The 24,171-nt window shown below is 42.0% G+C and overlaps 1 protein-coding gene across 2 annotated transcripts; it reads right to left on the minus strand.

Annotated features, from left to right (window-relative positions):
• Positions 1–511: 511 nt before the first annotated feature.
• LOC117522422 (histone-binding protein N1/N2-like) lies at positions 512–23,851 on the minus strand. 2 transcript variants are annotated; one of them, XM_034183820.1, is made up of 14 exons: positions 23,743–23,851; positions 23,538–23,646; positions 16,388–16,468; positions 16,132–16,232; positions 11,902–12,996; positions 11,747–11,817; positions 11,581–11,657; positions 11,356–11,429; positions 7,356–7,544; positions 6,991–7,163; positions 5,947–6,018; positions 5,697–5,789; positions 5,453–5,592; positions 512–677 (listed from the first exon to the last, which is right to left on the minus strand). In XM_034183820.1, the coding sequence occupies exons 2-14, from the start codon at positions 23,636–23,638 to the stop codon at positions 671–673; spliced, it is 2,274 nt and encodes a 757-aa protein (XP_034039711.1). In that variant the 5' UTR covers positions 23,639–23,646; positions 23,743–23,851; the 3' UTR covers positions 512–670. The 2 variants fall into 2 exon arrangements, with proteins under 2 accessions (XP_034039711.1, XP_034039712.1); XM_034183821.1 differs by lacking the exon at positions 512–677 and having other exon boundaries at positions 5,697–5,806.
• Between the last annotated feature and the right edge of the window lie 320 nt (positions 23,852–24,171).

Consider the following 24,171-nt stretch of genomic DNA (forward strand, 5'->3'; position numbering starts at 1 on the left):
AATTTGATAAAGAAAATCTAAGAGCTGCCCACAGAAGTGAGACTGGATGCTTTTACTCATTTCATTTTCCACACAGACTAAACTACCATTATCCCCCATAATAGTTGTCAGCGTGTTTCTGTTTAAAGTAATCTGAACAAGTTTAACTGCCCACCATTAATGTGACAAAGCACCATGATAATGTGATAAAGTCTAACCCTGAGATACAATCCTCAAGAGTCAGTTAATTAAAAACAAGTCCTGGGCACCTCCCTAGGGAGGTGTTCCAGGCACATCCAGCTGGGAGGAGACCCCAGGGAAGACCCAGGACCAACTAGGTGGAGAGATTACATCACCACACCTAGAATGCCGCCATACCCCCCAATCAGAGGTGGTAAATGTGGCCCAGAAAATGTAAGTCTGGGGGTCCCCCGCTGGAGCTATTGCCCCTGCAACCTGATCCCGGATGAGCCATTGGAGATGAGTGTTTAAGGCTGAAAATACATCTGACACCAAGATCCTTCCTACTAAGAAGTTTTCAAATCTAACTTTTAATGAACTTTCATGGTTACACAAGTGAACAACAACAGACTTGGGAACAGATCAACATATTTACAAGAAAACATGTGGAACATCTGGAGTTTGGTGTCAGTCCTTCACTGGCTGGAGACAAAACAGGTGGAGATCCTCTTCACAGACTGCAAGAAAAGACCACATCATCAGGGACAGTCGCACAAACCTGACACCTACTGAAATTTGAGATCAAACATTATAAACATCTTAGTCTGCACAATGTGGTTGGACATTCTAACCACTAGGGGCAGTGAGCCTGTGGTGCCCTGACAAGAAATTACACTGTTAGTCTGGATGAAGGCTTCTACATGCATTATGAGAGTGTGTTGGCAGCACTTTGTGTTGTCCTGTTGCTGCTCCGGGGTCTTATTCTTCATCCATCAGATAAAAGATCTAATAAACTGGATGATCCAGGATCCATTAATCCTTGTCACACTCTTACTCACACACCTGGTTAATAGGGAGATTGTACAGCCATCCTATTGAATTTTGGCCCCGCAGGAGATTGTGGAAAATGTGCGCCTGCTTTGAAGGCACAGACAGTCACAAAGCAAACAGAATGCCAGAGATTACTTATGTCCTTGGATGCTTCAATAACCATCTCAGGGACAAACACATGAACAGTTTTTCCCTAAGAATGCAAGGCTTAGAAACAAGTGGACTCAGATTACTGGAAGGCTGGAAATAAAGTTTAGTAAAGTCTAGTCTACACCAACCCACTGAGTCGGCAGCAGCCAGAAAACTTGCATCGAGACACCAACAGTTTTTCCACTCAAACCACTTCCACCAAACCAGCACAGAGACGATGCAGCCAGCGCACACCTACTGATCTGAGTCATCTCACACATGCACAGCCATGATCATCTCCTTTTTTCCCCCCCGTGGAAAAAGCCCAAATACTAAGCATTCTATAAATATTCAATATAAAACCTAAATGTGTGTAATTTACCCCTCCATTATCACAGTTCTCAAACTGTGGTCGAAGACGATGAAGAAGAGGAGGAAAACGTTGCCACGAACAGCGGGAGAAGAAGAAAACTAGAAGGGTGGAAATGAGAGTGGGGACTTTGAATGTTGGTAGTATGACTGGTAAAGCATAAAGCTGATCAGCCACAGCATGAACACAGTTCTCAAACTGTGGTCGAAGACGACGAAGAAGAGGAGGAAAACGTTGCCACGAACAGCGGGAGAAGAAGAAAACTAGAAGGGTGGAAATGAGAGTGGGGACTTTGAATGTTGGTAGTATGACTGGTAAAGCATAAAGCTGATCAGCCACAGCATGAAGTTATGGGAAAGAGTAGTAGAAGCTAGGCTTAGAAAACAGGTGAAGATCTGTGAGCAGCAATATGGTTTCATGCCGAGAAAGAGCACTACAGATGCAATGTTTGCTCTGAGAATACTGTTGGAAAAGTACAGAGAAGGACAGACAGAGTTACATTGTGTGTTTGTGGACTTAGAAAAAGCTTATGATAGGGTGCCAAGAGAAGAGTTGTGGCATTGTATGAGGAAGTCTGGAGTGGCAGAGAAGTACGTTAGGGTAGTGCAGTACATGTACAAGAATAGTGTGACAGCGGTGAGATGCGCAGTCGGAATGACAGACTCATTCAAGGTGGAGGTGGGATTACACCAAGGATCAGCTCTGAGTCCTTTCTTGTTTGCAGTGGTGATGGACAGGTTGACAGATGAGATCAGACAGGAGTCCCCATGGACTATGATGTTTGCAGATGACATTGTGATCTGTAGTGAGAGTAGAGAGCAAGTTGAGTCTAGTCTGGAGAAGTGGAGATATGCTTTGGAGAGAAGGGGAATGAAAGTCAGTAGAAGCAAGACTGAGTACATGTGTGTGAATGAGAGGGAGCCCAGTGGAATAGTGCAGTTACAAGGAGTAGAAGTGGTGAAAGTAGATGAGTTTAAATATTTGGGGTCAACTGTTCAAAGTAATGGAGAGTGTGGTAGAGAGGTGAAGAAGAGAGTGCAGGCAGGGTGGAGTGGGTGGAGAAAGGTGGCAGGAGTGATTTGTGACCGAAGAATATCAGCAAGAGTGAAGGGGAAAGTTTACAAAACAGTAGTGAGACCAGCTATGTTGTATGGTTTAGAGACAGTGGCACTAACAAAAAGACAGGAGGCAGAGCTGAAGATGTTGAGATTCTCTTTGGGAGTGACAAGAATGGACAAGATTAGGAATGAACATAGAGGGACAGCTCAGGTGGGACGGTTTGGAGACAAAGTCAGAGAGGCGAGATTGAGATGGTTTGGACATGTGCAGAGGAGGGACCCAGGGTATATAGGGAGAAGGATGCTGAGGATGGAGCCACCAGGCAGGAGGAGAAGAGGGAGACCAAAGAGGAGGTTCATGGATGTGCTGAGAGAGGACATGCAGGTGGTTGGTGTGACAGAGGAAGATACAGAGGACAGGGTGAGATGGAAACGACTGATCTGCTGTGGCGACCCCTAACGGGAACAGCTGAAAGACAAAGAAGAAGGTCTGCGTATCATTGGTGGTACGTGGGCTCCCCCTGGTGGTACACCAAGCCAACCAAACAAACTCATTTTAATGGTATAATTATGTCAGATGCTTTATTTCAAATAATGTTGAAGCTAACTGACTTTTCATTGAATTAATACAAACAAACAGAGCAGACTATTCATAATGAAGGATTTAACTCAACTTTGACACTTAAAACCAATCTCACATCGCTCTCTGAAAGCGAAGCAAAATGAAGCAGCGAGTGGGAATCAGCTCTGCAAACGAAGCAATGCTTCGTGAGTCGGGCTCGGCCCATCGAGTTATATTATAGAAATACGAGAATTGTGCCTATAACATAACTCTGGCTCAGCCATAGAGTTATGGGCTCGGATCTCTAAGTGAAGTAAAATGAAGCAATGCTTCAAAAGTGTCAGACTCTGCTAATACATGCCTCAGATACCGAGCTGCAAGTCAGTTTCTGCTGTAATAGACAAATGTGACAGACAGCAATTATAAACTGACAAAAATCTCCCACATGCATGTACACTTATGTTACATGTACAACATCCGTCACTCTCAATACATGAAGGTGCATCTCAATTATTCTCAACACGCTTTCTTTTATTATTTTCACGATAAGAATAGAAATTGTTTTCCAGATGCCCTCTTCCAAAATAAGGGCGTCTTACATGGACAACAGTTTGTCGGGATGTGATGAATCCATCTGAAAGGACGCAACAGGTCAGACTTTTTATTTACTCCGACTGCTGCTTCACATGATGCAGACGCAATACCAACTGCCCCACTTCAGCACTCTGCTCACAACAAAAATATATCCTATTAATGATCCACTGTTAACATGTAGGCATACAGACTATCCCATGATGCATTGCGTGAATGCTACTTCCAGGCACATGCAACTCCCCTACTTAATTCCCCAAACTCTACAATTTCCATACACAGTCGAGGGTGGTAGTGCTTTCCCCAGCTTCTTCTCTTAGGACATGAAGGAATTCACTAATATTATAATCAAGTAAAGGAGATCAGCAAATTAAAAAAATAAATAAAATTAAGAATTTGATGTGCCAAAGAGTGGCACACACATCAGATGGGGGGGAATACTCCTACTAAAAGGTACACTGTACTAGTTAAGGACCACCAAAATCCACTCCCAATTTGGCACCTGTTCCTTAACCATCAGCATCTACCAGAACAAATCAGTTAGATTTTTGAGCCACTTCGTGTCAATAAACTGCACCAATGGACTACATCAAATCACATGTAAATAATGCACGCCATACAGGGTTTGTTCCGAACCGGTGTCGCAGACCGAACGGTCCGCCCCTAAAAATTGTTCCACCTTTTGCATCTGCCCATGCGTCATTTCGGACCACAGCAGCACATCTGAGACAGTGTCTTTACCCAAAGCAATCAAATGGATTAATGGGATTATTAACCCTCAGATGATAAAGGTCAATCTAAAGTCAGTTTTAAGCAGTATCTCAGCGAAATTCCGTGACGCTTTGAAATGTCCAACACGCAGTGAACGCATCAGCTTGCAGCTCATTTAGCCGCACTTTGATTGCTTCCCCCACCTTTTATGATGAAACAATGCTAAATTTATGTGGAAATGATTGTTGTACAAAAGCTTTAGTTATCTGTCACTGTGATAGATGACGGGAGTGCAGTTTGAAGCAGAAAAGCGTTTTTAAATCCGTGAACCGCGGCTAATGGCACATGCACAGATGTAAAAGGCCGGCCAGTTTTTTGGGGGGAACCGTTCGTTCGGCAACACCGGGTAACGAACTGCTGAGCCTTTTTACTTTAAGCCTGTGCCCTCTTTTACCAAAATCACAATTTAACAACGAAAGTCAAAAGAAAACTGCTGTGAACGTAGTCTCTTCTGCCGGTCTTCCAAAGACAAAATGACAATTTGAAAAACTTAACGTAGGGCTAATATGAACGCTGTTATTAATACGTGGAACAAACCTGGTTTGTTGTAATACAGCATCTATACTGAAGCACCTCAAGATCCAGGATTACAGCAGAATCCCAACAACTTAATCCAGCTAACGATCACCCACATATGGATGAATATTACTCCAGACAACGTGATGAGTGGCTTGACCTTTAACATCTGAAGTCTTAAATCGAAGAAAGTAGTGCTGCAAATCTAACAGGACTCACCTCTGATTTTTTTTTTTTTTTTTTAAATATCTCAATCTGTAAAATTTGACGTAAATTTATTTAAACGGTTATTTGACACAGATGAACAGAGAAAAATTCCTTCAGACACACCCTGTTCACACTTTGCCCACCTGGTTCCCAGTACAGCCACTGTCTGGTTTATCTGCAAATAATGACATCGCTCAGGAGCAACACAGGCTGATGCGGTTTATCCGCCCAGTTTAAAGGCTGTCACATAACTCGTACCTCTCCACATTCATACTGCTGGCGTTGGCATCCACGCTGTTAGAATGAGGTTCCTCCACAGCATCAGCATCGCTTTCATCATCATCATGTTTCGCCTTCTTCTCCTCACTCGCCTTCATCGGACTCTCCTCTGGTTTCCTCTGAAGTACAGCAGGTTTAACAGAGTGAGACAGTCATCAAACATCGGTGCAGTTTAAGAGGATTGATGCAATTATACATAACTAAGCCATTTCATTGCCCTCACCTTCTTTCTGACCAAGTGAGAGATGTCAGTCACAGGAACCGCAGAGGTCTGTCCGGTTCCAGCGGCGACTCCAGCAGCTGACGTGGTCTCCGTCTGAGTGGACAATAAGTCTTCAGATCAGAACTCAGCCAAAGTGAAAGTTCATTACCAAGAGAGGCAGCCAAAACAAACCGTACCACACCAGTGTTAAAAAAGAGCACTATTATGTGCATGCAACTTCAAACTCTTATCTTCTGCAAACGTAACTTACTACAGAACTGGATGAGAAGTCATCGTTTTTCACAGTGGAGTCGGGGACTCCTGAGGATGTGGAACCACCACCCTGAAACAAAAGATAAAAGACCACATTCACCTTCAAACAAGAATCTTAGCTGCAAAACTATTGTTGCTCAACATCGCCATCTACTGGCAAGCTGTTCCTGCAGCTATTAAGTTTTAAAGCTTGCCATTTTTCCTAAACAAGATGTGGTGTATTTATGTATCTTTGTACAAAAACTATTCTCTGTGAACAACGCATTTTATAACAATTAGTGCAATGGTTAAAAAAAAAAAAAAAAAAAAAAAAAAAAAAAAAAAAAAAAAAAAGCAATGCAGCGGACAAAGTTCCTTATTCATTTGGCTTTGACCAAATTTGAAGAGGACATCTCAAACAAGTCTCTTAGAGGAGTTCATCAAGACTCTAAGGACCATCCACTTAAGTTAATTCTTGTAATAAGTTATTCCCTGGCAGCTGGAGGATTCACTGCCCACAGATTCTTTTGTGTGCATTAGTCGACCCCCTGCCCCCAAAAATACCTGAATCCAATTAGCAAAAAATAAATAAAATGATTTTTTTCTGCATGAATTATGAACCTTCGCCTTTAAACTTCAATATTCCATTTACCCAAATTCCAATGCGGTGGGCCAAGTTGGTGCCACAGCTGGCTGTTTTTAAATTTCTAAAACGCAGGTCATTTGTCAGTGACCTTAATTATTCTACAAAATTCATCAAATCAACACTCAACCAACTAACTGTAAAGGTACAAATTACTGGCAGGTGCACGTGTGTATGTGCTTGTTTTCTTGTTATACAGTTTGTGTGCGCGCAGTAATTACATGTATTTTACATTCTGTGTTTAGGATGACAGTCTTTAGCTGCATGTATGAAACAGAGTCGACCCCATAGTCTGTTTGGGTTTTTAATTGTTTATCTGTACCACATCACAACCAGATTTATTCTGTGTTTGCATGAGCCATACCACTGGTTTAAACCAGTTTACAACACCAACTGAAAACTAACCCATTCTTCACTTACCAGGACATCTTTGACAGCTTCAGCATCACTGCTTGAGGTCTTCAAGGCTTCTGTGGCATCCTCCACCTTCTCTTGTATCTCTGGCAACAGTGCTTTCAGCTCCTCCATCTCCTTCCTCTCGTCTGGCAGATCTTCAGGGCCCTCAGCTTTATCGATCAGTTCCTGCAGTTTGTCTGGAATACAAATGAGCAATGTTACGGTTTGGAATTAGGAAGACTTAGGATACTGCAGTGAAGCCAAAATTAAAAGTATGCATAAAGAAAATTAAAGTTACCAATAAATAGTGTTCATTCACTGTCAAATATAGCTCATAACGTGACCTAAATGTTAGCCTATACAGTAAATGAAAAAGGCTCATGGGTTACCCAGCCTGCTCTTTATAACAGAGATGGAGGCGTTGAGCTCCTCGACGGCCTGGCTGGACTGACAGTTCAGGCTGTAGGTCAGACCGAGCTGGTAGTGCGTCTCAGCAAGCAGACGGCTGTCCGAGTCCAAGTACTTCAGCTGCAGCTTCAAACATTCCTGAAAATCCTCCAGTGCTTGAGTGTAGTTTCCTGAAGAAGAAGCAGAACTCACCTATTACTGAGACCAGAGTCATTTACCACCTGTTGAGATTAGCCGGTCATTCCACATCAACTCAAAGGCCTCCAATGGTCAATCACACAATAGTGTTAAACTTTTAGCAAATTGCATCTTTCTAGCAAACAGCAAAAATACAAAATTTTAATCTTCCGTATCTAATAGTTTCTGTAACATACGTGCTAGAGTAAAAAATAACAAAAAAAACTGCTGCTTGGACTCGATTTTAACACCAAGACTGAGCTCTATTCATGAATGTAAAGTTCCAACAGCAGTACTACTGAAGTGAACAACGAATTTCCTGTTACTAGTCTTAGTTTCTCAAAGAAAAATGCCCTTGGTTTCACATTTGTCAAATTATGACCCCAATTAAATTTTGGGTAAATAAAGTCACTTAGATTTCAACAGATTTTTATATTACACATTACCAGAATAAATTAGAGTGTACATTACATTTTTTTAGAGGACTGTTCTTCCAATTATTATGCTCTTTATCAACTCTGGAGTCTTTCCAGCAACGTCTAAATTATAAAAACTCAAAAGGGAAGACAATCACATTACGCGTACGTACGTACGTACACACACACACACACACACACACATAAAAACATTAAACTGTGGGCCTGCGATCAACCTTTCTGCAGCACGGCTTTGCTTTGAACCGTGAACCAATCGAAGCAGTGGTTTGCAGATTGAAGCAATGCTTCGACCTATTGCTTCGTTTATTCTTGCGCTTAATTTTCCCCTGCTAAAACCCCAAAGAGCATACTTCTGTGAGTATTATTTACCTTTTCTATGTTAAACCGACCTGTTATGGTCTTCTGAAACAGTTGATGTATTTTATAACTTAAAAACAGGAGCAGCGCTAACACGTTAGCATGTCTATGGCATTTTCAATGTTAAAACTTAGCATTAAGCAATTGCAGCTCTCATCACGTTCGGGTGCATTTGTTTTCAAATTGTAATACTTCTTGAATTTATTTTTGTTTATATATTAATAATCTAATGATTATTATATACAATTTTAGAGAAACAGGCAAAAAGAACCTGAATAGAAACAACAGAAAACATAAAAGCAACTAACAATGAACATACATAAATAAATGTTTCCTGTGAACACCTAGTGACTCTTACACCTCCACTTCATCCGTCTTATTTAATGACAGTTTGTTTTGGTCAAACCATATTTTCAATTTGTTAATTTCTTCAGTGATTTTCTCCAGAACTATCTGCCAAACTAGAACACTGCTGCATCCTAGTAAGAGCAGAATACTACTGGAATGAATTTGAGTAACTTTTTTTTCCCTTCTCTAAATGGATGCTGCACTCACTCCAGTTTATTGTCTGGAATAGTCCCAGATTGCATTTCAGAGCTTCTAGAATTGAAACATTTTCTTGCAGGTGGTGTTGGGGGGTAATTTTGGGTCTTGAGCCACATGTAGAACGAATCAGTTTTTAAATTAAGCTTTCAATTCATATAGTGGCATCTGTTTTTAAACTGCAGTATCTATACTTCTACTTAAATGTGTGTACTTTTGACACCACTGGCAAACACAGAATCCTCCATTGTTTATGTCACGTATAAATCAAATCTCACAGCAGTTTGCTCTGATGACCCCGACCATGTTGAGGAGGTTCTATTTGTAATGGAAAAAGACACACCTGGAACCAAACAGAGTAGAGTCGAGCCGAGTAGTGCGGCATCTGCGGTGGAAAAGGATCTTTAAAAACTTGTCACTAACCCCAGGTTCTGTTTCTACAAGTTTAAATCTGCAGTGATCGAACCCATTCTTAAGAAACCTAACTTAGATCCAGGTTCACTGAGAAATTACAGACAGATATCTGATCTAGCCTTCTGCTCTAAACCTCTAGAAAAAGTGGTTTCACAGCAGCTTGCGATTTAGCTTGCTGAAAATAACCTGAGCCGCCGCAGTCCGCATTTAGAACACACCACTCCACGGAGACGGCACCTACTAAAGTGATGAATGATCATCTGCTTGCAATGGACCGACACCACCACAGTGCTGCTGCTGTTGTTAGATCTTAGGGCCCTTCACACAACACGATTTAAGCCGACTAGCGCATGAAGGAGGAATTGCATGCCATTTGTGAAAAACTGGAGCTGCCTCGTACACGTGTCACTACAACTATTCGCACACACCAGCGGCTGAAAGAAAGAGTGCCCTGCGAGAGCCCAGTCAATATTTTGGGATCACTGACAAAGTCCTTTCATGGTTGATATCTTGCTTATCTCGACTCTCAATGTGTCTTGTATAACCATATTTAAAATCTTGCACCAATAAATATGGGGTGCTGCAGGGGTGCATTTTAGGCCTTCTGCTGAGGGCCCTCTTGGGCAGATAAAGGTGTTTTGGGATTACTTTTCATTGCTATGCTGATGTCAGTCAGTTGTACATGCCAATAACTGCAGATCTTCTCACCCACACTAGGACTTTAGAGGATCGCCTGGCTTCAGTGGAAAAACTGGTCTAGCAACTTCTTACTTTTAAACCGACAAGACCGAGATGGTGATCACTGGTCCTGGAAAACACAGACATTACTTTGACCCGCTAACACTGGACTTGTGTGTCATGTCACAGCGATATAGTGAAAAACATTGGGGTGACCTTTGATCCCAGTGTCCCTCAACCTACACAGAGAAGCAACTAGGAATGCTTGCTATCAGTACTGAGTGTAGCAGCTTTCATTGTGTTTTTTTTTTTGTTTTTTTGTTTTTTTTAAAACTCCTCCACTTGCTCTCCTCTGGACCAAAACTCACAATCTCTGGCATGGGAGGTGGACTCTAGCCAGAACGCCAAAACCTAGGGCTCTGTCCTGAGTGGCCAGAGAATCCTTTGGCTGTCAGGGGAGTGAGGCCTATTGTCTACCCCATGCACAGCGACTCCTGCTGGCCTCAGACAGAGTTAGTGGAATCCTCGTGTGACTATGGCTCACAGAGAGACATTGATTGATGCATTTGTCTCCTCCAGATTAGATTACTGTAATGCCCTATTTTATGTATTACTGCAGTGCAGCATCAGAGGTCTTCAATTGGTTCAGAAAGCTGATGCTAAACTTCTGACTAAGAGAAGAAAGTTTGACCATATTACCCCAATTTTGGCCTCCCTTCCTGTCTGCGTTTGGTCAGATGTTGAAGGTTCTGTTACAAACACTGAACTATAAAAATAGATTGCCTTTTATTTTGATTTTTTTTTTTAACTGCAATGCAAACTAATTCTTTTGGCATGTTTCAGTCTTTTGAAAGACTAATTTAAGACATTAATTCCAATTAAGGCCTTATTATTAGACTAATAAAGTCAGTGCTTTTTAAAATTAAGGATCTGCAGGAGCCCTGTTTCAGTTAGGCATGTGCACCACCGAGTTTAGGACAAAGCACGACTGTCTGGGATTGCATTTTATTACTTTACTATCTTGTCTCAGATTTTATCATTACGCTCTGCTGAGGGACACACTCAGAGTGCCCTGTAGTTATTAAATGACACTTGAGTGCCAGGTGGACTAAAGGGTCACACATTCAGCCTCCTTGTGGCCTGTGATTGATCTTCAGTTTCAGGGATGGATTGTGGGCATGCTGAATCTTTAAATCAGTGTGAATAAGAGCCTCACTGTGACAGGTTCTGTGTTAAAGTGAATTTAGAGTTATCCTTTATATTTACATCTCAGTCTGGAGGGTTTGTGTATTTTCTGTGAAGTCTACAAATGCACTAATCCATTAATGCGACTAAGCTACAGTTGGCTGATCAGCAACATGTTGGTCTGTAGTACCTGATTCAGCAGAAACTTCACCCAGTTTCAGGTGAGCCTGTGCTGCCATGAGCTGATCCTCCTTTGTGTCTTTCCTGAAAAACAAAAATTAGACAAAAAAAAGTTACAGTATACAAACTGCATATATATATATATATATATATATATATATATATATATATATATATATATATATATATATATATATATATATATATATTTGCTGTGACTTGCTGTGCAGAGCACCTTTTGTAGATGACTTTGGCTACTTCCAACATCTCCCAGGCCAGCTGCAAGTTCCCCACCTCTTCCTCGTCACTGTCCTGGACAGAAAATAAGAACATTCACGTGGAACACTGAGCTAAACCCAATACCTGCAGACAACTGCATGCCAAGCCCAGTCTGGGCGTACCTTCTCAACAGCCTCTCCATCTTCTGTGTCACTTGTCATTTCCACATCTTCTCCTCCCTCTTCATCACCTGCTGAAGCATAAATGGCAAAGTGTCATAGATCAAATGACCAAAGTTACATCAAGCAGTTTTAGGAACAGGTACAGAGAAAGTCACCTTCAGCTCCTTCTGGTTTGCTCACAGATTCTTCTTGCTTTTCCAGCAATTCATTCTCATCTTTGGCCTCATAGGCACCATCTCCCTTGTCTCCGCTCTCAGGCACGCTGCTCCCATCAATGGCACCCTTCACTGCCGAGTCATCTTCCCTTCCAGGTGATTTGCTTCCATCATGGTCCTTCACTGCAGAGTCATCTTCCCTTCCAGGTGATTTGCTTCCATCATGGTCCTTCACTGCCGAGTCATCTTCCCTTCCAGGTGATTTGCTTCCATCATGGTCCTTCACTGCAGAGTCATCTTCCCTTCCAGGTGATTTGCTTCCATCATGGTCCTTCACTGCAGAGTCGTCTTCCCTTCCAGGTGATTTGCTTCCATCATGGTCCTTCACTGCAGAGTCGTCTTCCCTTCCAGGTGATTTGCTTCCATCATGGTCCTTCACTGCAGAGTCGTCTTCCCTTCCAGGTGATTTGCTTCCATCATGGTCCTTCACTGCAGAGTCGTCTTCCCTTCCAGGTGATTTGCTTCCATCATGGTCCTTCACTGCAGAGTCGTCTTCCCTTCCAGGTGACTTGCTTCCATCATGGTCCTTCACTGCAGAGTCGTCTTCCCTTCCAGGTGACTTGCTTCCATCATGGTCCCTCACTGCAGAGTCGTCTTCCCTTCCAGGTGATTTGCTTCCATCATGGTCCTTCACTGCCGAGTCGTCTTCCCTTCCAGGTGATTTGCTTCCATCATGGTCCTTCACTGCCGAGTCGTCTTCCCTTCCAGGTGATTTGCTTCCATCATGGTTCTTCTCTGCCGAGTCATCTTCTCTTCCAGGTGATTTTCTTCCATTGACTTTAGCAGAATCCTCTGATGGCTCTTTATCTGCAGGTTCAGCCTGAATTTCAGCCTCCTTCTCAAGGTTTTCATCTTCACATTCAGCCCCTTTGTTTCCACCAACATCACCCGTCTTTTTATCTGCCTTTTGTTCCGCCACAGCCTGATCCAGCTTTCTGTCAGTGGTGTTCTCTGCATCACTTCCCTCATTCCCCTCAGTTTTCTTCTCTGCCATTGCATCATATACTTTAACTCTCAACTCATCTCTAGTTTTTTCTGTGGAAAAAAAAAAACAAACAAACAATGAAGTCATAAGCAGTGTGACAAGATTAGATTTAGAAAGGATCAGCGACTTGACATTCAGCCCTGCAGCCACAAGCAGACCCGCCAACGTTACATCGTTATTAATATCTGCACAGTAGTTTGATGTTGATGCAGTGCAGTGACCAGCTGGAGGTGTGTGGGACAGACGGTCACGCTCTCCCTGGAGAAAACGTAAGAGAATTAGCCGACAGTAGAGTATTCCATATTATTACAACCCCCCCCCCCCCCCCCCCCCCCCAAAAAAAAAAATTGTTGAAAGATCAATAAATTTTGTAAGAGATTTACTCCTGTCCTCAATGTCTTAACTTTTGCAATGAATATCTGCTCATTTCATCACTGGAATTTGTACAACAAATCAGATGCCTTGAGTGCAGGGAGCACCCCTAAAAGGTGGTTTTTAGGACATTATGTGGGGACAATTATTTTTTTTAGCAGCCATGAAAAATCATTGGGTGGGTGGGGGGGCTTGACGTTGATCTGGCACACAAGAAAAGACGGCAAGCAACAAGTCCAATTTGTAAAAGTTAGCAAAAGAAACAAAATGGAGAGTAGACGCAACAGATGGGCTGACGAGGAGTTATCAGCGTGGTTTGCTTTCTTCCCAGAGGATGAGGTCCAGCGAGGTGTAGAGTCCTCAAAAAAGGAATGTCAAAATGTACAAGGCATGTCAATGCATCACTCAAATAAACCACCACAAAAAACAGGGACAAGAAACCCGCTAGTTTTTTTTTTTTTAAACAAAAACAGATGCTACAATCGAAAAATCAGGAGTCCGGTAAACAATGAAATGCTGATATTTTAAGACTCTGTATTACTGAGTACTATGTTGTTAAGTTTCACCTGCTTTTGCCTTCTGACCAGCGAGCCAACATTAAATGTTAGCAACAGCTAACGAGCCAACTTTGTCTTCTTGATTCAAACAATACCAATTAAGGTCTGTTTTTAAATTAAATTCAATGCCTTTTAAGATGAGAAGAATCCATAGGAACCCAGATGTTGTAAAGAGGAGGGGAGGGGGGAGAGACCATAACTGATGATAATATGGGGGGGGATTAATCTGTTTTTTGTTTTTTTTTTTAAGGGGGCTCAGGTGAGGCTTGTTAGCTTGTACCCACCAAAAGAAAATGGTTCAGAAAAACAGATCTAATGGATGGAGAAGTGATGTAGATACACAGCAGATTATTTTAGGTGCTGTTAGTCTTTCAGCTGCCCCAGTGCGTTCCCTACAGCACATATTACATGGCATGTGCTTCCTGATCCAACTCCAATTTTAAGGGGAGAAACACACACACACACACACACCCTGGTGTTCCTAACAGGTCACCCATCCAAGTACTGATCAGGACCTACTCTGCTTATAGGCCTCTCACACCTTGACGATTTAGCCAGAGTATGCTGACAGCCCCATATCCAATGAGCAGTCCGGGTCAGTATGGTACAGGTAGAAATAAAATATGGTCACCAGGTATTGTGAAGACTTTGCATCTGACTGCTCAGCATAAGTCCAGTCCTATTACTGCCAGAGTCTTCAAATTGACAGGGAACATTCTTGGGACACAGACCTTGGACAAGTTCAAAGATTGCTAACCTTGACCAATTTTAAGAGGTTAAAAAGTCACATTCTGTTCCAATTAAATTTTGATTGGCAGAGGTGACAGCCAATCAGAGTAGAGCAGCACTGTGACAGTGGCAGGTCTCTCTAAAAATGCTTCATTTATGTGTTTATATAACATGTTTCTCATATATTCTGTAAAAGCTAGTGAGAAAAACACTTAAAACTGAAAACACTATTTTTGGAACCTGATAACACCTCTGAACTGATTTACAAGACATTTAGTGGATGTTAGCGTGGTGACAGGCTGGTAGCTAGTTACAAACTGTTTCCTAACCTCTGTCACATATTAGCAAGAAATAAGCACTTCTAAAACAGAAGACCCTGTTTTTGTAACCTGATAACACCTCTAGTGTTATTTAAATGGCTTTTCGCAGACACCGGCGTGCACACTAACTCAAAGCTAACTTCCGCTCGTCAAAAGCTCAAACACAAATATTGTTTATGATTGAGGCTTTATTGAACGTGTACAAATTGTAAGTAAGACAACAGCAGCTTAATTAATGTAAACAAACTTTTTTTTTTTACTTACATGTATACACTTGGCACTGGGGTATCAAACAGTTGCAAATAAGACTGCTCATACGGCCGAGGGTATGTCAGCATTGTGTTTTATTCTTATTTTATGTCTACGGAATTCATTTTTATCATGCACAGAATGCTGAAGAATCAACTGATGTCTGTGGTAAACGCTGATGTAAATGAATGAGGCATTGCGAACTTCTAAAATAAATTAATTTTCTTGTTGCAGCACAAAGCGCAGGTGTCCTCTGGTTCAGGCTGAGAAACGCATCGGGAGCAGACAAACTGACTTTTTTTAATGCTACGTTTCTTCAGCCACAACAAGGAACTGAGATTTTCAGAATTTTCCAAAATCAGGACGTGAATACGTTTTCGTCAGGCTGTGACGATGAATCAGACTCAAACAGCTAAAGTTAAGACTTTATATTTACTCTGTGTGAATGGTTTAGATTAAAACCAGTCACTGTTCACATGAGGACTGCAGCTTTCAGTTGTTGAGCTAATCAATGGACACATTTCGATTTAGGAGTAAGACGTGTCAATAATCTCATAACTTACCTACAACTTATGTCCCACGTATGAGCCATATGCAGACATGCGCCGAAAATATTGCGCATGCCCACAATTTTGACAAACCTGCCGTACACCAGAGTGCTTCACCACGCTCTTCACTTATGTATAACTTACCCATAACTTATATGTATATCAGCGTATCTGGCGTATTTTTCCATACATTGGCATACGCTGGCTAAATTGTCATGGTGCGACAGGGACATTATCCTCTGAGAGGAAACAGGATCAGGTGTGGACAAAGCAGAGTAGCTGCATAGCCCATTTACTGGTGTAGTGAAACTTAATAGTAGTACTACTACAGCTGAATATTTGGCAGGTCCACAAAAAGCTGGCAAGCATTTTACACGTATGCGCTTTTAAAATGACATTGAACCCCTCACCATCAATGTTTTCTGTGCTCTCAACATTACAGTCTTTGGGTTTCTCTTCATCCTCCTCAGGCACTCCTTCCAGAGCATTACCCAGGACAGAGTTCTCCATTCTGCAACAACAGCACCGCTTAAGAATATGCACTCTGTGTCACAAGCTTTTTGAACTCAAGTGTGCAACAAGTTCCCAGTTCAACTGGAGAGAAAATAATCACAGAAATACAGGGAATAAACCAAAACAAAAGGGCATAAATAGCAATGCACTTACTGCGCCAAATCTAGCAGTGCTTTGCCACACCAGAAAAAAGCCTCACCACACTCGTCTGCTGTATCTCCGTATGTTTTAGCTCTGAAAAAGAAAACTTATGTTAAATAGTGATGTTATACTCAAAGCAGACGGCTCAACACTGCATCGATCTTTCAAAGGAGAAGTGTCACTGCAAGATGTTTCAACACCTTGTGAAACACCCCGTGAAAAGTCAAGTGAAAGCTTCATCAGATCACACGGATTTGAGTTCAGGGCAGGAGTTAGAAAACTCTCGTAGTGCTTATAAACGGGCACAATCTCTCCGTACTTGGTGGGCTTTTTTTTTTTTAGAGGAGAGTTTTGGCGAATGTTAATATAGTTTCATCAATTGACAACCAGAGAGAGAGATTTAGGTCAGATTAGATAAACCATCATACATTTATACACACACATTGACATTTAGACACGATACATACTTAAACATATTACGCACTCATACAGAGAAAGATTAATAGGTTAGTTAGCAGATAAGTGTAAAGTGAGTGTGAGAACGTGATTGTGCAGTAGTCTGTAGAAAGAATAAATAGGGAGGGTGCAGGCAGCTATTTATCCAATTCTTTACAAGATGGACAAAATCTATCTTCATATGCCAGCAATATGCCATGACTGGACTTATGCTGAGCACAGACGGACGGACTGACGCAAAGCTGCCGTGATACCAATGATCATATTTTGATGGCCTCGGGTAAGAATGGCACCATTGCTAGTACACCATGTTATCAAAGTGGTTTCCATTTGTATACTATGGCATTGTGTGCCCACAAATACACTATGCAAAAACTACCCGCTGTAATGTTAATTATTCTGCACTGCAATGGACTTAAAATGCAATGCAAAGAACTTAAAACCAGGCATTGCCAACTTTTGTGCTGTCAACAGGCTATTTCCACAGACAATACTAGGCCTGGGCATTGGCAAAGATCATGATACCATAAAGTACAGTGGGGTAAACAAGTATTTAGTCAGTCCCTGATTGTGCAAGTTCTCCTACTTGGAAAGATAATTTTCATCATAGGTACACTTCAACTAAGAGACAAAATGAGAAAAAAAAAAAAATTCCAGGAAATCACATTGTAGGATATTTAAAGAATTTGTAAATTATGGTGGAAAATAAGTATTTGGTCAATAACAAAAGTTCAACTCAATACTTTGTGACAGTCTTTGTTGGTAATGACAGCGGTCAAACGTTTCCTGTAAGTCTTCACCAGGTTTGCACACACTGTAGCTGGTATTTTGGCCCATTCCTCCATGCAGATCTCCTCTAGAGCAGTGATGTTTTGGGGCTGTCACTGGACAACATCGACTTTAACTCCCTCAACAAATTTTCTATGGAGTTGAGGTCTGGAGACTGGCTTGCCCACTCCAGGACCTTGAAATGCTTTCTACGGAGCCACCCATTCATTGCCCGAGTGATGTGTTTGGGATCATTGTCATGCTGGAAGACCCAGCCACGTTCCATCTTCAATGCTCTCACTGATGGAAGGAGGTTTTGGCTTAAAATCTCACGATACATGGCACTGTTCAATCTTCCCTTAATACGGATCAGTCGTCCTGCCCCCTTTGCAGACAAACAGCCCCAAAGCATGATGTTTCCATCTCCATGCTTCACAGTAGATATGGTGTTCATGGGATGCAACTCAGCATTCGTCTTCCTCCAAACATGATTAGTTGAGTTTTTACCAAAAAGTTCTATTTTGGTTTCATTTGACTACATGATATTCTCCCAATCCTCTTCTGGATCATCCATATGCTTTCTGGAAAACTTTAGACGGGCCTGGACTAGGGCTGTCACGATTAGGAATTTCTGGAGACGATTTTTGTGATCTGTGCTTCTGAACATCACCACATCACCATGTCAGGGTTTTTTTTTTGTGGCTCAGTTCATTCATATATTCTCATTTTTAAATATGTTTTTAAAGATATTTGACAGTTTATTTCATCTTATGATCTCATAAATTCAGCATACGACACGCACTTGGTGTGAACAGGATGGTAACGGCAGAATCACACCTTTAGAGAAAGTTCAGAGAGAAGTAAAAGCTTCACGTTTTGGTTTTGTTAACATGTTCACTCGGGTTAAAATCCTCTCTGCTCCGCGCTCGCTGTGCACTGATGGTTCTCAGACTGTAACGTGTCGCGCCTGCATTCAGGAATCTCCCTCACGCACCCCCTCCCAGTCAGGGAGGGGGTGCGTGCAGCCTGTTGACTCCGTGCGCGCGCACACATACACACAGACACACACCGACAGCTCCGCATTTTAGACGGCTTTTGAGAAGACGGCTGCTGTTTTAATCGGCCGTCCAAACGGCAGGACGGATCTCCTTAAGACGAGAGCGAGGCTGCAGCCACAATGACGTTAGATTCTGAGTCGTTTTATGCTAACTGTGGATAAAATAAATAATTCACGGTAATCGAATATGAAAAATAATCGCGATTGAATATTGTAATACTCGTGACAGCCCTAGCCTGGACATGTACTGTCTTAAGCAGGGGGATACGCCTGGCACTGCAAGATTTGAGTCCCTCTATGCGTAGTGTGTAGCCTTTGTTACTTTGGTCCCAGCTCTCTGCAGGTCCTTCATTAGGTCCCTCCGTGTAGTTCTGGGATTTTTGTTCATATTCTCATGATCATTTTGACCCCACAGGATGCCATCTTGCATGGAGCCCCAGATCGAGGGAGATTATCAATGGTCTTGTATGTCATCCATTTTATTACAATTGCTCCCACAGTTGATTTATTCACACCAACCTGCTTGACTGTTGTAGATTCACTCTCCCCAGCCCGGTGCACATCTACAGTTTTCTTCCTGGCGTCCTTCGACAGCTCTTTGGTCTTGGCCATGGTTGAGTTTGGAGTCTGACTGAGGTTGTGGATAGGTGCCTTTTATACAGATAACGAGTTCCAACAGATGCCATTAATACAGTTAACAGGTGGAAGACAAAAGAGCTTCTTAAAGAAGAAGTTACAGGTCTATGAGAACAGAAATCTTGCTTGCTTGTTATTGACCAAATATTGATTTTCCACCATAATTTACAAATAAATTCTTTAAAAATCCTACAATGTGATTTCCTGGATTTTTTTTTTCCTCATTTTGTCTCTCATAGTTGAAGTGTATCCACGACGAAAAATACAGACCTCTCTTATCTTTTTAAGTAGGAGAACTTGCACAATCAGGGACTGACTAAATACTTTTTTTTACCCCACTAAGTCCCTACAGGGCCTGAAGAACTGTGGTCCACCTGTTAGACATTTCTTCTTCTCAAAACAAGGCACAACATAAACAATTAACTCAGGGGTCGACTGACATGGCTTTTTCGGGACAGATACCAATTATTACTAACATATGAGACCAATAAAATATTTGAAACACATTTGCTTTAAGTTTAAAAAAAAAAAAAAAGTCAAAATTTAGAACAAACTTTCTTCAAAGGACCTACAACATTTAATCGACAGAACCTTTGAACATGACCTTCACACAAAAAGTGCAGGCAGCTATAAGCAGTATTAAGTTTAGCTAACAAACAAATACAGCCAACACAGCTCCAGCCTGCACACTTCTTCTGTGGAACAGTAGCCTTCAAGCATTGGTGGACGCAAACCAGAGAACACTGAACGGAGTACTGCTAAGGACCACAAAGCATATTCATATTTCAAAAGGGTGGTATGAGCTAATAACACACCCCACCCACCCCCCAGTGCCTGAAATAATGGGCCATTTTCACCATGACAGACCCTTCTCAGACATCAATGGCCCGAAGAGAATCAGAGCTCAACAAAAGCTCAGATTGTGGAAGCTGAAGGAGGAAGATTCATGCTCTTCAACCGCTTACTTCAATTAAGGGTCATGGGGGAGCTGGAGCCTATCCCAGCAGTCAGAGGGCATAAGGCGGGGTACACCCTGGACAGGATGTCAGTCTGTCAGGCACATATTGTGTGAAATTCAGTGAGCAGGTGAGACAGGCAGTGGATAGAGGGGAGGTACATTTGAACAACAGAGGACACATCAGAGCGCAAACCAAGCATGAAGTCAAAAGGAATTGCCTGTAGACCTCAGACTAGATTGTCTCAAGGCACAAATCTGGGGGAGGTTACACAAACATTTCGGCTGCTTTGAAGGTCGCTATTGCACAGTTGCCTCCATCATCTGTAATTAGAAGAAATGTGGATCACCCAGGACTCTTCCTAGAGCTGGCCACCCGACTAAACTGAGCAATCGGGAGAGAGCCTTAGTCAGAACCTGATGGTCACTCTGTCAGACCTCCAGCATTCCTCTGTGGAGAGAGAACCTTCCAGATTGACAACCATCTCTGTAGCAATCTAGCAATTAGGCCTGTATGGTAGAGTGGCCCAATGGAAGCCATGTGCCTTTTATTAAGGAGTGGCTTCCATGAAAAAGTGCCTGAAGGACTCTCAGATCATGAGAAACAAAATTCTCTGGTCTGATGAGACAAAGATTGAACTCTTGGGTGTGAATGCCAGGTGTCATGTTTGGAGGAAACCAGGCACCACCCCAACAGTGAAGCACGGTGGTGGCAGCATCATGCTGTGGGGATGTTTTTTAGCCACAGGAACTTGAACACTAGTCAGGGTTGAGGGAAAGATGAATGCAGCAATGTACAGAGACATCCTGGATGAAAACCTGCTCCAGAGCGCTCTTGACCTCAGACTGAGGGGATGGTTCATCTTTCAGCAGGACAATGACCCTAAGCACAGCCAAGATATCAAAGGACATCTTCAGGACAACTCTGAGTGGCCCAGCCAGAGCCCAGACCTGAAACTGGTTGAACGTCACCGGAGAGATCCGAGAATGGCTGTGCACCGACGCTCCCCATCCAACCTGATGAAGCTTGAAAGGTGCTGCAAAGGGGAATGGGCAAAACTGCCCGAAGATAGGTACACTAAGCTTGTGGCATCATAGTCAAGAAGACTTGATGCTGTAATTGCTGCCAAAGGTGCATCAGTGAAGTATTAAACAAAACATTGAATACTTGTGATGTCTTATTTTTTTATATATATATATAAATTGGTATAAATTTCTAAAAAAAAAAACAAAAAAAAACCTTTTCATTTTGTCATTATGGAGTGTTGTGAGTAGATTGAGGGGAAAAAATGAATTTAATCCATTTTGGAACAAAGCTGTAACAAAAAAATGGAAAAAGTGAAGCACTGTGAATACTTTCCGGATGCACTATATTGAGAGAAGGATGCTGAGGATGGAGCCACTAGGCAGAAGAGGGAGTGCAAAGAGGAGGTTTATGGATGTTCTAAGGGAGGACATGCAGATGGTTGGAGTGACAGAGGAAGATGCAGAGGACAGGGTGAGATGGAAAAAACTGATCTGCTGTGGCAACCCCTAATAGGAGCAACCGAAAGAAGATCTATTCCAAGTGCTGCAAGTTCAGCCAATTTAAGCTAAATATGACAAAAGTGTCATATTCCATTATTTGTGCAAATGACGGCATCTAATACAACATCACACTGTACAGATTTAAAAATCATCATAGGCAGCACCTCTATTTGATTAAGTTTTCTGGAGACCTGACATTTCAGGCTTCCCAGTTTTCTGGAACATGGAGGTGGATGCTACATCTCAAACTTCTGTCAATGAAACCAGGGGCGTAGGTTTGCATATGGACCATAGGGACAAGTCACAACCAATATTTTGGGATGGCAAAATAGTCCCTACCAATATTTAGCTTTTTGTGATATAACAAAATCATTCAATATTTTTTTGCGAACTCGATACTAAATTTTAGTCGTCACGTTTTGTGTTTTTGACTTGCCAGAGTGACAGGGTTACCCATGTTGCAATTTCATTGGCTCACGTTCTTCTCACATGAACGTAAACAAAGTGCATCTCGTGGTGGCAGTCAGTGCTTAATTTGTAAAGTGGGAGGTCCCGGAGCGCAGAGGATGGGTGGCTCCGGTGCAGAAAAACAAGAAGGGCGGGGGGGCTTGCCAACAATGCTGTGCGCCACACTTAAAATAAACTGCACACCCACACAAACACACACACACACCTTCACAAATGACACTAACACCCTGCCTTTTCCTCAAAAATTACTACATTTATGTTTGCTGTCTGTCTCTGTACTTTTCTGTCACTTTTGCACTCTTTTTCATACTTTTCCCTCGTTTCAAAAGTCACCGAACGCACTTTACCATAATATATGCAACATATAGCACACTGTTGGAAAGCACGGGTTCTTGGCTTGCTGTCAGTGTTGAAATTTTTCAGAGTGAGGGCTTACATGAGAACTTACAGTAATGAGAATCAGCGGCGCACTAGTGTGAAGCTTCCGTGTTTTTCCTCTGCGTTATGACATCACAGGCTTACGTTTACCGTAATACACCATATATCATTGGAAAGCCCTTTTTTTTTTGGCAAATTAGGTTGCCAGATACCTATAACCGCATTATTGATGAAGAGAATAGATTATACATCTTGGTTGCAAAAACTTTTTTTTTTGTTAGGTCCACAAGTATTTTTTTGTTGTTGTCTTGTTCTCTCAGGTGTAGGCCTATAGAATAGATTTGTGATTTTGGGTGCAGTTTTGTTATTTAAGCTATTTGTTTGTTTGCCTACACACTTAATAATGTAAATAAAGTGTTAAATTATTCAGCATTATGTCATCATATGTTATGTATTATGCTGTACTTGTGCATCTAATGGTATGAGTGGGTTAGGGAGTGGTGGTGGTGGGCAGGGGGGCCGGGGGGGTGGTATTGTCCCTATCAAAGCTGAGACCAAACCTACGCCCTTGAATGAAACATTCAATGAAATGTGCAGGATGGGGGGGAATCAAGTTTAAGTTTTTAAGCTCAGGTCTATACAAACTTAGAAAAGGTTCTTTATATATATATATATATATATATATATATATAAACACCTTTCTAAAAGTAAACCTGCTTTGCCTGTATTTCACTGAAACCTTGGTATTAAGTCACACCATAAAAACAGGTTTTGTGGACAAGTATGGACTTTAGCTATTTTTGGGGGGGAGGAGGTATTCTCACATGCAACCCCCCCATGATTAATTCATCTTCCACACGTTATGTTTCTGCAGGTTTGTTGTGATTAAACGTTTTAAACAAGGCGAGTGCACTCACAAAATGCTGCAGGCCTCCTGCAGCAGCCTGACCGCCTCCACCACCTCCCCCATCACCAGGTGCTTCTTCCCTGAGCCGAGCAGCTTGTTGGCTTCCTCCATGTTGACCGCTGCACGCAAATTATTCACAACTTACCCACGAAAACACAAACTCACACTGCCAATAAGTCAAACACCAAGGACATTTGTTATTCAACGTCACATACCTTCCAAGTTTGCGAAAAGTCTTTTAAAAAACAAAAAAAAAAGTCTGCAACGTGCACGTCCTTTGTCCTCTCACGCTGCTCGCACACGTTCTTCTGTTGTTTCAATTTGGCGCGAAACAGTCCTGCCTTTTCCGGTTTGTTTCCTGCTACGTCACCGTGACTCTTAAAGAGACAGTCAGTGACATACCACATTCATTTATTCGTTTATTTATTTACAGTCACTCTTTACTCAAAAAAGGAATTAGTTGTTGTAAAGTGTACCATTTCCACGGCTGTTAATGTGTTACTCAAAGGCAACACTGAAAAAATGAGGATATTTTCACCATTTTTTCGTGTTTCACCCTGTTTTTCATGTTGGCTATTTTTACATTATACATTTACCAAATTAAATTAAATCAAACGTCTAAATACTTGGCTTTAAATGACATG

The sequence above is a fragment of the Thalassophryne amazonica genome, chromosome 12 (assembly GCF_902500255.1).
Source record: "Thalassophryne amazonica chromosome 12, fThaAma1.1, whole genome shotgun sequence".
Classification (NCBI taxonomy): domain Eukaryota; kingdom Metazoa; phylum Chordata; class Actinopteri; order Batrachoidiformes; family Batrachoididae; genus Thalassophryne; species Thalassophryne amazonica.